The 14,993-nt window shown below is 36.5% G+C and overlaps 1 protein-coding gene across 1 annotated transcript; it reads left to right on the forward strand.

The window, feature by feature from the left end:
* The first annotated feature begins 246 nt into the window (after positions 1-246).
* Mrpl39 (mitochondrial ribosomal protein L39) lies at positions 247-14,267 on the forward strand. The gene is made up of 10 exons (XM_003467298.5): positions 247-387; positions 880-1,086; positions 3,213-3,352; positions 5,223-5,322; positions 6,559-6,626; positions 8,416-8,528; positions 11,160-11,225; positions 12,107-12,260; positions 13,415-13,462; positions 14,165-14,267. Exons 1-10 carry the CDS (start codon positions 324-326, stop codon positions 14,210-14,212), a joined length of 1,008 nt encoding a protein of 335 aa, XP_003467346.2. The 5' UTR covers positions 247-323; the 3' UTR covers positions 14,213-14,267.
* Positions 14,268-14,993: the final 726 nt, after the last annotated feature.

The raw sequence follows: 14,993 nt of genomic DNA on the forward strand, positions 1-14,993 counted from the left end.
CGCCCAGTCTGTGGGGGTGCAGAGAGAGGGAGATCCGCCGCTGTAAAGAAGACACTTGCTCCATTACAGATCCCACGAGGTGGCTGCGCGACACCCGTTCCCGCAGGCCCCGCACCTCTGAGTCACCCCATCGCCCTGCGTCCTAAACCAGGGACAAATCCTCCGCGCAGCCCGTCCGCACCCCCCACCGGCGGCGCGCAGCCCAGCCATAGCGCCCGGAATGGAATTGTCTTACGGAACTTCCGGCACGCGCTCCCGGTTTCCGGGGGAAGCGGACAGGGAAGGATTTGAGTGCTGCGCTTTCCGTGGCCGCCGTAGAGGTGATGGCGTCTGCTTTTCGGGGTCTGCGGCTTTGGCGGCTCGCCCCAAGCGGTTGGGCCAACTGGAGTGAGTTTTTGCGGGCTGTGGGGACCCGTAGAGGGCGGTGTCTGCCCAGATTGGGCCTGGCGGGTGTCTGAGAGGTCCGCTAGGTCCAGGAAAGAGGAGTGTGTTCTGTCCCACCGTGGCTGTCGCCCTTTTGCGGTCTCAGAAGACAACTTTGGGGGCTGGAGGGGTCTGGGGAAGCACTGGAAGCTGCCTGGGGCGGAGGTTGGGCTGCCCTCAGAGGCGTCCACGTCTCCCTGAAAAGTGTCTTAATCTTCTCACAGGGACATTCGTACCTGCCTTGTCAGATCTCCTGATTTGGGGATGGGGGATAGGGTAGAGGGAAGAAAATTAAGGCTTGCTGTGCACACGTACAACTCCCCACGGTGACTGTAATTATTTGGTATTGGAGACACAGTTTAAGTATTGGAGACACGTACTAATCAACGTAATCAACGTAAAGAGTTATTTTTAAAAACACAGTTTTTTCAGTCTTTATGTTTAACTTCTCTACAGGATGTATAGCAACTTCACCAGCTGCTCAGCTGTCATTGACTGAAATGACAGAAATGCGGAACCATCTGTTTAATAAAGAGAAAAAAAGGCAGTTATCATTAACTCCTCGAACTGAGAAGATTGAAGTTAAACATGTTGGGAAAACTGACCCCGGCGCTGTCTTTGTGATGAATAAAAACATTTCAACTCCTTATAGTTGTGCCATGCGTAAGTAACAGTATCAGGATAAAATCTAGACCATTTTTAGAGGGGCTGTGTGGCAGAATTGGTGAGAGAGGAGAGCTGTAATTGCTCCCCCAACTTCTCAGTTCTCTTTTCTGTTATCTGCTCACTATTCCTTTACTTCTGGAGGCTACTGTGGTTTACTGTGGTTATTACAAGGTTGGCATGTAGTGCTCGGGGTGTCTTGGGCCTTACTGGAATCTGGCTGGATTTTTTTTCTTCTTTTTCTTTTTTTTTTTTTTTTGGCACCAGGGATTAAACTCATGACCAGGTAGGCACTTGTGCTGCTTAGCTGTATCCGAGGCCCCCTGGCTGTGTTTAGAGTCACAGTGTTTTCAAGTTGGATGTGCTGGCACATTTCTATAATCTCAGCACTCAGGAAGCTGAGGCAGGAGGATTGCCACGAGTTTGAGACCAGCCTGGGCTACATAAGCAAGTTTAAGCCTCACTACATAGTGAGACTATCTTAAAACAAAACAAAAAAAAACCAAACTTTTTTTTTCAACTGAAAGGCCAGACTTGAATACATCGTTACTGGTGGACTTGACCTTTTTTGATATAGCTGGAGTAGTCACCATACAGGTTTTTGAACACCTTCATGATTAGGGCCATATATGCATGACTGTCCCATCACTTGGCTTATGCCACCCACTTGGACTGTCCTGTGCTGCCTGATGGGACAGTCATGCAGGTATCCCATGGTTCAAGCCAGTGGGAATGCGTTAAAGGATTTAACAAAAAAGGACTGCCATATCCTCAGATAACCAGGGTTTTTTTGTTTTTGTTTTTGTTTCTTTGCACCACCTTTTCCTTTCTAGCTCTTCATAGCCTGCTAATTTTTTCTCTGCTGGCCACTTCCTTCTTTGTGCGCTGTGTTTTTGTTTGCCTTAATATGTAAAATATAGTGAATATGTGGGTGGAGATGTGATTGACATGAATGTGACTGAGGTAAAAAGACTTGTTTATATCTTAAGAACCATAATTATGTCCTGTGTGTGTTTTGGTGTGAAAATGAAAAAGAGTCTATACATACTGATCAAAGAATTTGGATGAAGCTTTGATAGAAAGGATAATATTTAAATTAGAAAAATCCCCCAAATGTACATCATGACTAGCTGCTTTATTTAAACTTTTGAAAAGCTTAGTAATGATTTATTTATTCAACATCTTTAACCACTTGAAGGTTAAGAGTGTGTGCCTTCTCACTTTTCTACTTTGGCACTTGTTAATACATATGGTTGTTATTTATTTGATTTTTAAATATTTCTTAAACCTCTTGTAAGTGATAAGTATACAAGAGAAACTTCAGGGTATTATCAGCATCAAGCATTATACATGTTATATGTGGAGATGAAGTTTCTGGGATGCCTTCAGCATGACCTTTCCATGTCATGCATACCTCCAGTCATTCAGTAAAATTTATCTAGCACCTATTATACTCTAGGCCTGGTGCTAGGCTCTGGGAATACTAAGGAGTGAGCAAAAGTAGACAGGATCACACCTGTATGGAATTTACATAGTGGCTAGTAATTTAGACATTTGTTTGAGATTTTTATATCTGTGAACTTGCAGTACATCAGGGTTAGAGTTGTATTGTAGGGCCATCGAGCAGAGCAGAGCTAATTGACTTTATATGCATTTGTATTCTGAATTAAAAAATGGTAGCCATAATGTTTGACTTAAATCCATGTCATGAAAGTAAAATGGTTTGGGAATAAAACTCTAAACAATTTAGATTTATGTGGTGCATATTAATATATTTTTCCTTTTCTTCTGAGTTTTGCATCTATCTATCCAAATATATCCATGTTATTGCTCTCCAAATATTTAAGTATAGCTCTTAGAAGATAGTTTTATTAATAAATGACAAATTGATTTGAATCAAAGTTACCCATTAAGGGTAAGCTTTATAAATGGTTTGAGTAATTTTGTTCATAATCAATAATACCTTGAGTGTGTTAAGTATTTTTTATTGTAACACTTTTCTGCTGTGAAAGACAATTTCCACAATTTTGCTTTTTTTTATTATTTTACTTCCAAATGAAGCATTGTTTAAATTTTTACTTTGGGTTTTGTTAGATGTAGATCATCAATCAATTTTAAATTTCTAGATTTAAGTGAATGGTACTGCAGGAAGTCTATTCTGGCTCTTGTGGACGGACAGCCTTGGGACATGTATAAGCCTTTGACCAAGTCTTGTGAAATTAAATTTCTTACATTCAAAGATCGTGACCCAACAGAAGTGAATAAGGTATTTATCTCTACATTCTAACTCTCAATTTCTACTTGGTTTTAGTAAAGCCTATTTTGTAAGTAGTACAACATATAAAAATATGGTGAAGATCGTATGTTGCACTGTCTTAGATAGGCAATTTATTTAGAAGATACCATAGTTCACAAGACACCAGTGGCATCTCCTTCTGTATTTGGGATTGAAGCAACTATATGACATATCTTTTATCTTCATAACTTTGGTCATATTACATTTATTGATAATCCCCTCTATATGGCTGATGATTCCATTCCTACTTAGTACTACTACTTGAACTATCTTCTGTGGATGATTTCAATAACTTTGAGAAGTTCTTTTCTGCACCCTCCCATCCATTTTTCATTAAGAGTTTTATTAAGTCACTTGAAAGCACTGTGTTACCCCTAAATACCTTGCCTGCCTGACGATGTTCACATAGACTTATGGGTCCTGGGTAGTGTACCCTGGCCTGCCTTCTTAGCTGTGTGCCGCCCCCAGCCTTTTCTCTTCACCACAGTCCCTGGATGTTAGTGGATTGTGCGACACTGCCTCCTTGCTCTTCTGTCACTGAATGTTTTCTTTCCCTTCCTAAAATCTGTTTGTCATCTATCCCTCAGTTAAAATGCCATCTGCTCATGCCTCCTGATAGGTTTTTTCCTGTCAGAATTGTTTCAGAATCTGGCAACACTTGGCTACTGTCTCTAGGTAGGGTGTTTAATTTTGTGTTGTGATGTAACTTGCTGAAGGTGTTACATTCTTGGTTCTGTGAAGATAGTGGCTATTTCCTTATTGGATCTAGTACTCCATTTACATACTGTAGGTGTTTAGTAAATTTTTGTTGTAAGGAAATACTTAATAAAATGATGTAAATGATAATAGTAACAGGTAGCATTTAGTAATTATTTGTCAGACACTGTTCTAGGTGACTTACATAGGGAAGTATTAACTTAATCTTTATACCAACTCTCCAGAGTAGTTGCTGTTCTCCCTAATTTTGTTATAAAAAACTGATAGAGGTTCCACAGCTTGGCTGAGGTTACTAGTGTAGGTTAGGAAGTGGTGGAGCCTTAATTTGAACGAAGGTGCCCTGACTTATGTGAAACATTTAAAAATATTTAATTAAGTAGGATGGATGAAGTATATTTTGCTCCTTGTCTTTGAGGCCTAGGTTTATACTATATAAATATAATATGATTTTACAGAATACATAATGGAGCAGTCTCTGCCATATACAACCAAGTGACCCCACTTTTGTAGTCCTTAGATGAGGAAAGCATCTTAGAAAGTCAAGCACTTAGAATAGTGACTGTCAGGGAAATAAGACGGTCAGGTATGGTATAGATCATGTTTCTCCTTCTGACTCTGAGAAAGTCAATTCGTGGACACTTCTATTAGCCATCAAAATGTGCTAGGAAAATGAAAGCCCTGTAGGTAAAGAGGCTGCTTTGAGTAACTTGAGTGATGTTGGGTATGGATAGAGTCATAAATAATTCTTAAAAGTTTTCTTCACTGTATTTATAAATAGTGTATAAATAAATATTAATGTATCTAGTTTAGTGCAAGTTTTCTTAAAAATTTAACTTTATCCTGGGTTAAAAATCAGTATCATCAGATAGTAAAGCTACCTATTTGTTGATTTGCATTATAAGGCCTGATAGATCATAAAAATGTTGCTAACAACTGATCCATTATTTGCTGTTTTTTGTTGGATGGAGATAATATCAGGACTTGATAGTGACACTTGTTACATGCTGAGCATAGACAGATATTTGAGAAATATTACCTAAGCTAAAAGTTGACTTAATATTGCAGAAACTTCAGCAAATCTTAGAGTGTGTTGTGTTTGTGTGTATTTTTTTTTTTCCTCCAGGCTTACTGGCGTTCTTGTGCCATGATGATGGGCTGTGTAATAGAGAGGGCATTCAAAGACGAGTATATGGTCAGTTTGGTCAGAGCTCCAGAGGTACCTGGTAAGGTACATAGAGAAATAGAGATTCTTTTAGATACCTAATTATGATATAAAGGATTCATCTCTAATTTTATCTAATATAAATTACCATTATATATGTTCCATTTATTATAGGTAACACAATATCCTATTATAATAAAATAATGAAGTAGTTTTTAGAAGTCAATAATAAAATTAGTGGAAAATACTTCTTTAAATATGAATTTCAGCTGGGCATGGTGGCATATACCTGTAATCCCATTGAGACAGGAGGATTGTTGTGAATTTGGGGCCTATGCTACATAGTGAGTTTAAGGCCAGCCTGGATTACAGAGTGAGATCCTGTCTCAAAAAACCAAACCAAAAAAAAAAAAAAAGAATTTCATGGATTATACTGTCACAGTGTTCATTCTTTACCATTTTAAATCTTTTAATTCTAAATTGGACATGTGAGAAGGAAATGGACCCCTAAGTACCCTGCTGGGAGGAACTGTGCTGAGTTCTGTTCACCAGAAATGCCCATGATTCTGAAGAGGGGCACTGCTTTGAAGGGGTAGAAATATACTGATTTCTTAATTTTGTTAAGCTACAGTTTCTCATCATTATGTGTAGTAGGATCATGTGTAATTTTTTTAGAAAAAGTGTATATACCAGAAATATTTGAAAGATGCTCAAGAAATGAGTTGTTTGTTTTCCAGTACTAGGGATTGAACCTTTGCAATTAGCCACGTCTCCTCTCCCCTTTTTAATGTTTTATTTTGAGACAGGGTCTTGCTAAGTGACTTAAGTTGCCCAAGCTGGGCTTGAATTTGGGATCCTCTTGCCTCAGCCTTCAGAGTGCCGGGATTATAAGCATGTACTACCATACCTGGCTCAAGTAACGTTTTTTTAAAAAGAAGATACCTAGAAGATATCATAAAAGAAAATCATCATTTCATGTCTACTTAGTCATTCATCTACTAAATATCTTGTTTTAAAAATTTTATATCTAATGTCTGTTTGAAATCCCTGTAGTGATAATATTTCTGAAGGGGAGAAAATGATTTTAAGAAAAATGGGATTAATAAGAGATCAGTTAATTTGGGTAAAGGAAATTTGATAGTCCTATGGTAAGCTGCAGGAGCAACAAATTTATAGTTTGTAACGTTAGGAGAGATTGCTGACTTTTGATTTTATGGTTTAAATGTTGAGTTGTTGCAAATGAATAGCTTTCTGCTCTAAAAGATTTGACTGCTTTTTATTTTGGTTGGAATTGCAGTGATCGCTGGAGCCTTCTGCTATGATGTAGTTTTGGATAAGAGACTGGATGAGTGGATTCCAACAAAAGTAAGTAAAATATTTAGAGTCTGACCTTTCTCTGTGACAGTGATCCCTGTTACTGTTGTTGAATTATGCTTTGAGGAACCTAAAAGAGTCTATGCACCTATCTTTCCGCCATTGCTTTTTTGGCGTATATATTTAAGATAGACTCACAAGTGAGGGTATTCACAACACCACAGTCTGATGATGTCTTGCAGCTTTTATGTCCTGTTTGACTTTTTCTTGAAATGCCAACTATTTTGTAAGGTAGTGGTTTTCAAAATGCTCAGAGTTTAACTCTGATGTGGTGATAGAGGGATTAGATCCATACTTATTTGAATCCCCAGAGCACGGTTTGAAAAACACCACCTTAAAATTTTTTTAGTGTGTTACATGCTCTGAGATCCCTGTGTGCAAAACAAGGGTTATACTGAGAGGAGATGACTTAAAGAATAAACTTGAAAAACTAACACAAATGGCAACAAAATAAACTCTTTGAGAGTGGTCTGCCTTCTTGATTAAAGTGCTTATTACTGGTCTGGGACTTGGTTGGCAAAATTGCCAGGCTACCAAGGACAGTCCACTTGAGTTGTCCAGTAGGTCAGGATTAGCAGAGGCTGAGCTTGGAGGCTTGATTTTGATTGGGGAGAACTCCATGCATTGGGTAGGTGACAGAGAAAGTAGGGAAGCGTTACACTGAAGAATGGTTGTGTTAGCCACAAATAGATTTTTGAAGTATTATGTTAGCCCATTAAGAGTGGGAAAGTCATTTCATATGAAATATCTAACGAGAAGCTTATGGAATTTTATTATAAAAATTATTTATATAATGGTACTTGACCTTTTTTATATTAGTTGCTAGCAACTGATCCATTTATAATATGAAATATTATAATATGATTTATAATATGAAATTGAATATAGACTTTTATTTAAAGTCTCATCTGCATAATTGTAATTGTGTAAAATTGACATTTGCATTAAACAAATTTATATGAACATATGTTTTATTTTGTACAAGAGCAGTGATGATACAGCATTGCTAGCGAAACATTTTTAGTTATGAAAACAATTTTATTCTCCTTTCATTTAATAAACTTTGTTGTAGTCATAGGGTAAACACATTTTTATGTTTTGCTGTTTACTAGCATTTTGATTTGTTATACTTTTAATAAATGTAAGCCTATATAATTTGGATGAAATGTTTCATTAAAGTTTACTTGTAGGCTTATCTGTACTAATTTTTTTTTTCCAGACAGGGTCTCACTCTGTAGTGCAGACTGGCCTGAACTTGCTTACGTACCCTAGGCTGTCCTTGAGCTCATGGTGATCCTCCTGCCTTAGCCTCCTGAGTGCTGGGATTGTAGGTGTTGCACTGCCTTTCTCAGCTGTAATAATTATTACTAATGCAGAATAATAATTTTTTTTAACACATTACTGAGGATTCGGCTTTTGTCTTTGCACTGAACTACATCTGCAGCCCTTTCAAAAACTGTTAAGTAGCCGGGGATTTAGCTCACCAGCACAAGTACCTGCCTACCATGCACGAGGTTGAGAGTTTGATCCTTGGTACAAAAAAAAAAGTTTTTAAAATTAAGAGGCAGATAATATTTCAATTATAGTTAAATTATAAGTTTTATGGCTTATAAAGTTGAAGATGTATGTTGTCTAAATATTCATTCATTGCAAATTAGTAACTTACTCTCCCAACAAATTTGCTTTTTGCCTTTTTGTTGGATTCACAGTACTAAGCCTACATTTTATCTGACTTACAGAGATGTGGTAAATCACTAAAGGTTAATATTTTATTTTTAAGGAGAACCTACGTTCCTTCACAAAAGATGCTCATGCTTTAATTTACAAAGATCTGCCATTTGAAACTCTGGAAGTTGAAGCAAAAGTAGCATTAGAAATATTTCAACACAACAAGTAAGTTAATTTAAAGCAAGCTTTAATCTTCCAGTATTATATCTAATGACAAAAACTTAACTTTTTAGGATTTTTGCATTTGAGGTACATATGACACCATTTTGTTTCTGTTCTGAGATCTCTTTCTGCACCAGCCTGCTTTGTTTATCTTATTGTTGATTTTACTGTGAAAAATGTTCCCCCCTGTTTGGCAAGCATGAGGTCATGAGTTCAGTCCCTGGAACTAAAACGAAAAAAAAAAAATGTTCCCTTCACAGTCCGCAGTTTCCTCACTTTGACTTCTCTGTTTCCTAGGCCAAGCCTTCTCTTTATATCAGCATAGTAGTATGCTTCCCTTCTTATTATCTACTACAAAGCCATAACATGTTAGAAATTGTTGGATTTTGCTTCTTTGGCAACCTTTCTCTCCCATTCATCCGCTCTTAACTGAAAAAGGCAAGATTGAAAATGCAAGTTGGGAAGGGAGTTGACAGCAGAGAAAAATGTTTGCATGGTTAAGTATTAGTGTTCTGCATATAAATTATCTGTTTGATGGCTTTGTCTTTGTCAGCATTTTAAATCCTGTCTGGCTTCTCAATTCTCTTTTCTAATCAGAGAGCTTCTAGTTCATCTTCTTACTAGATATAAGAATATAAACTGAATTTTAATATTAATCTAATAGAAAATTATTACTAATTAGAGACAGGTACTGTGGTCTAAAGGCAAAATACATACCTGTAAATTATTAAAGATTATGTATTAGAATTTCTTTTAGGTATATAGAAGTTGAATTATAGATAGAGATAGTTTCATAGGGATAGTCATAAATATGTTCTTGAATTAGTTCATGGAGTTTCCTCAGCTCATATACTTGCCTGGCATTTCTCAAAAGGAGTATGACTCATCATATTCTTTTGTAAGACAATTATTTACATGCTGAAAAAAGTACATTGTATTCAGCTGAATTTGGAGAAGAGTTGGAAAGATTTACTCACTGAATTCTAGGGTATGTCACTGCATTTGTCAGTATATCCTGGAAGCAGCGCACTAAGAAATGAGCAGAAATAAATCACTGTAACTATGTAGCTAGTGCTGGAGAATCAAACCACCATTTACAGCATTTACTTAAAAATATACCTTGGATTATCAACACATCAAATCACTTTCTGACAAAAGTCTTGGTATATGCTGTCCAACAGAAATATATAAGCTGTGAATATAATTTTAAAATGTGTAGTACTGCTTTTAAAAAGTCAAAAGAATAGGTATAATTAATTGTAATAATTTTATTTAACCAATTTAATCAATATATTTAAAATTTCAACATATGATCAATATTAAAAATTACTGATGCTAGCTTATATTCTTTTTCATACTAAGTCCTCAGAATCTAGTAGGTATTTTATAGTTAAGGCATATTTTAATTACGAAGTACGTTTAAGTATTATATTAGTACATTAAATGTACTAAGCACATTTAAGTGCTGTATGCGGTTATATTACTAAACAGTATTATACTTCCATTGTCTGTGTTGAGATTTCACTTTCCTCCATCTAAGTATTCAAGCCTGGTGGGGACTTCTGGGATACTGACAAATTTAGCTGGCACAGGGCAGGATGCAGAAGGCAGTTTTGGGATGTTTGAGAGGATGGAAGAGTATTGGACTGTGGTGGTGAATTATTGATTGAAACTTTCTGCCTCAGATGGAACCAGAGGCCGATCAAAAGGGACAGTATTGAAGGGAATTGGCCCCCTATGTCATGCATGGGGGCTGTGGCAGAAGAGAGATGATGTCAGTGGATGGTTTTGCATAAACCAGTGCTTCCTATCTGTGCCATGCCATTGTGCTCCCACAGATGTGGTCACATGTATATGCACTTAATATTTTTTTTAACATTCTGGGCCAAACAAACAAGGTTCTTAAATAGTGAGTAGTAAAGTTATGATTTGAATGTGAACTCTGCAGCTCAACTTGTACTGTCAGTGATCCTGTGCTGTAGAATGGATAGCACTTGGTGTTGAATTTGGTGTGATGAGAAGGGGAATGGTGTAAAAAGAGGAAATGACCCTTGTCTTTCACTTGGAGATAGGTGGTTGGTGGAATCATACTAAGATAGGAAATTCAGGAATAAGAAAAAGTTTAGTGTGAAAAGAGTGAGATAATTCATTTAGTTTGGAACTTTGCGGGATTAAGGTGTTTGTGGACTGTTCTAGTGATTGTGTAGAAAGGTTTTGGATGCACAGTTTGGAGCACAGAAGAGATAGGTGAGTTAGAGGCAGAAATAGATAATGCAACTGTGTAAGTAGTAATAAAGCTTATCGGTCAAGGAGCTGGTCTAGGGAGGACGCTTAGTGTGCGGGATGGGACCCTTAAAGGGTGGAGAAGAGCAAGAGTGCCTGGGGAGATAAGTAGGCTGTGGCAAGGAATGCCTTAGGCCTGTGGGGAGATTACGGTCTCAAGTGGAGGTGAGCTGGGGTATGAAGAAAATGTGGACTGAAAGCATCCATTGAGTTGGCCCCAAGCAGGTCTCGCAACTGTGGTGTGGAGTTTAGGGCAGTGGATGGGCAGCTCCAAGTGAAGAGGAGAACGTGAGGGGTCTTAATACTTTTTTGTTGTATATTTAAACATTTTTTTTCTATTCTGCTTTTTAGATACAAAATAGATTTTATAGAAGAGAAGGCATCGCAGAATCCTGAGAGAATAGTCAAGCTGCACAGGTAAATAAGCTTCTAAAAATTGACTGAAATGCTAATTTAAAGTTTATCATTGTTGTTACCACGGTGAAGTGTATGACTAAACTAGATGTATTATTACTATTTTGTTTTCTTGTGCTTTATTCATTGTTTTGAGATAGCAGTAAAAGGAAACTTTAATTATCTTTAGGAATGGTTGTGCTTTCTGGTCTTCATTTTGCTATTGTTATTCAAGAGTTGAAAAATGATGTTTATAAATGAAATTTAATGAAATTAGGCAAGATAATCATTGTTACATGAATTGAACATGGTAGTAGTAGTTCTTCATGTGGGAATATGAACATTAATTGGTGATTACTTATGTTACATCCATTGAATTGGAATATGCTATGTGATCCATGGATAAGAAAGGTCCATTGCTTATGTCGATGTTCTTCTGTAGGAGCAAATCCAAGTACAGTGCCTTATATAAAAACAACTTTATGGCCAGGATTTATTTTCTCAGCTCTGTTTTCTTCACTTGGATATCAGTGTTTCTTTGAGAAACTGCGCTTTGTTTCAGGACACAACTGTCCTGTGTTCTGAATTCTGAGCTACTGTTAGTTTGTTGCAACATTGTAGGTTACCAGTGTTAGACAATTGGATGTGATCAGTAGCAGGATGTATTCCGTAACTATTCAAAACCTTTAAATTTACCTAAATGTTAATTAAGAGAAGGGGTCACTTGATTTTCAAAGTTTAGCCATTTTACTTGAGATTCTATGTCAAGGGTTGTTATAGTAGAATTGAATCATATAGATTGTTCTTGAGTAGGTTGTAGCAGCAAAGAGAGTGAGGAATTTCTGTTTTAACCAATTAAAAATACTTTGATGTTAAGGTTTTGTTTACCTTTTAAATCAAATCAGAATTGGTGACTTCATTGATATGAGTGAGGGTCCTCTTATTCCACGAACAAGCACTTGTTTCCAGTATGAAGTGTCAGCGGTGCACAATCTTCAACCCACTCAGCCATGTCTTGTAAGAAGATTCCAGGGTCTGTCACTACCTGTTCACCTAAGAGTAAGTAAAGCTTAAAGTTCTAGGTCTTGCAGTTTGGGAAGAGGTTGTTTGTAGATTTGGTTTTATACCAGTTTGAAGGATATAAATTTCAATTTTGCTTCAATTGTGTGCCACTAATATTTTGTAAACTACAGTTTATGATTAAAAACCATTTTGCCTAGGGTATAAAAGCTAATTTTGGAAAAGAAACACTTGTTAAAAACATAAAATCAATTTGAGATAGTATTTTTATTTTTTAGATTAGAATAAGAGTACACTGAGGGAACACTGGAATGCATGGTCAGACCTTTCTGGAGAACCTTGGACCTAACGTTTGGCATGTTCTTCCCCCTAATTGTAATGATATATTCATGACTCAAGGCCTATCCTTATTCCATATTGGATAAGTCCCAACCTTTTACCCTGTTTCACAAAGTCCTGCATTATCTGCCCTTCCTGCCATGGTTTCTGCTCCAGTTGCTCATTCTGGATAAGGAAATATGCCATATTGGTCTTCCTCTGAAAGGATTTGCACATAGATAGTAATTTTATCTTTTGTTGCAGATTGCCTGAGCTTATTCTGTGTGAAGTAGTCACTGGATCATCCGTGTGCCTCAGTATGGGCTTCAGTTGCTTAATAAAATTGATGTGGTCATTGTAACTTTACCATTTTCACTAATGCATTCTGATGATCCTCTGCTAAATAAGACTACTAAGAATTGAAGAAATCGGCTCTATAACTTCACTGTGATTTTAGCTCGCTCCTACTTATTCTTTCCTGCCAGTGTTAGAGTGAAGATGTCATAGGTAGATCTTAATGAACCTCTTGTGATTACTTAGGATTTAAAGAATAACCTGTAGTGCATTGAAATTGGCTATTTAGAGAAAGAATGACAGACTTTGGGAAAGTGATTTATTTTCAATTAGCAAGAATGTTTTTTATGCTACGCATGATGAAGAGGAATAAAAGAGGAAGAATGACGTATTTACCACTTGTCTTTTTTCCTTCAATGCCAGCAAAGCAGTTGCTCTATATACGCAGTACCTTTGTTCCCGACTGATTTTTATGATCACATTACAGTCACATTAGTGCTGTCTATCTTTTTATTTACTTGTTTTATTTAAAAAGTTATATAAAAGTTGTAACTTTTCTACAACAAATCTTTTCTATACAGGCACATTTTACCTTATGGGATAAGCTATTAGAAAGATCTCGGAAAATGGTAAGTATTTTTTTCTTTCCATGAAGAAATTTTCATCAAAATTAAGCCACAACAACCGAGGCAGTGAAGCGGGGCAGTATCTTGATAGTCAAGTTAGTTGTGATTGTTTATCCCAGAGCTATTTTGGCAAGAGTGAAGTTGTAATTCGGTAATTCTTTTTTGATCTTGCTAATAGCATGGAATGACATTGTAGAACTTGAATGGAAATGAGAAGATTACTAATAGTAATAGATTACAGTAGTTGTATTGGCATTAAGTCATGACAATTTTTTAATAAACAATGTATACTTGAAAATTTATAATTTGTCAGATATTTTAAAGTTACCTTTGTTAATTATGTAAATACTCCAAAAAACCAGATTTGAATATATATTTTGTTTATAGTGTTTTTTTTTTCACAAATGGGACTGATTGTATTTCTTGACTACAGCCTCGTGAAGTCATAGGTTAAGTGTTCTTTTCCTTCCTTTTTCAGATAGCTGTCCTGTATAATCTGACCTAGTATGTTCTTCCTTCTTACCCTAATTTCCCATAACTTTACAAATACTAATCAAGCTTCTGATTATTATTGTTATAGTAATTACTGTTGAAGGAAAGAAACAGAGTGTGGTCATAAGAGGGATGTGGGAGGAATTAAGTCGGTGGCTAAAGGGCAAAATTGAAAGTATTTATTAGAGAAATAAAGCTGTTCTGTTTTTATAGGTATCTGAAGATCAAACTAAACCAACAGAGGAAAGTGCATCTACCTGAAGACTTTTTAAAATTTAAATATGTACAGTAAATTAAAATAAAAGATTTTAATATATCTGTGTGTCCTTACAGAAATTAACTGTTTTTGTCCCGAAGACTGATAGTGGGCTTTGCTTTTTCCTTTCTGCAAAAGGTAAAAAAATTTATGTTGCTCACAATAAAAATTTCACATGGAAACAACTCTTCCTTTCCTGCTCCACAGTTGCAGTACTTGGGCATGTTATTTTTTTCCTATGTGTATAGCCGTACATGGACATATACAGATACGGTTTTAAAAAATAAATAAAATCATACAATATTTGCTATTTACATTTTTCACTATTTAGAACAGTAGTGCAGTAAACATCTTTCTGCAAAATGACAAGTGTTTGTAAATAGAGACTGGTATTATCCAAGTAATTAGCATGTGCTGGGTTTTATAGTGAGTCCTCCATGAGGAGTTTTTTATTTAATTCTCAAAACAACTTGTTGAGATGTTTCTGTTTCGTGAAGGAGGAAACAAAACATAGAGTTTGAAAGTGGCAAAGCTGGAATTTGAACCCAAGCAGTTTCACCAACATCTCTTATATGCTAGTATATATTGCATTACATATAAATAATCTTGTATGTATAGATTGCAGGTCGTGGATTAGCTTAGGCTGCCAGATACTGGTCTCCAGACGTTTTGCCAAATGATGGTCCTGGCAGCAGTGTTTATGAGTGCCTATTTACCCACACATTTTTTAAGGGTCCTAGCAGAACATCCAGGAGTAACTCCAAAAGAAAGTACAGTTTATTGAAC

The sequence above is a fragment of the Cavia porcellus genome, unplaced genomic scaffold (genome assembly GCF_034190915.1).
Source record: "Cavia porcellus strain 051 isolate PalLab524CR breed Dunkin Hartley unplaced genomic scaffold, mCavPor4.1 scaffold_7, whole genome shotgun sequence".
Lineage (NCBI taxonomy): Eukaryota > Metazoa > Chordata > Mammalia > Rodentia > Caviidae > Cavia > Cavia porcellus.

Excerpts from the sequence above, each read along its gene's own strand:
- Mrpl39 (XM_003467298.5), top strand. The coding sequence starts at position 324 with ATGGCGTCTGCTTTTCGGGGTCTGCGGCTTTGGCGGCTCGCCCCAAGC. Across the intron at positions 3,353-5,222 it reads ACCCAACAGAAGTGAATAAG|GCTTACTGGCGTTCTTGTGC; the intron begins GTATTTATCTCT and ends TTTTTCCTCCAG. Across the intron at positions 12,261-13,414 it reads CACTACCTGTTCACCTAAGA|GCACATTTTACCTTATGGGA; the intron begins GTAAGTAAAGCT and ends TTTTCTATACAG.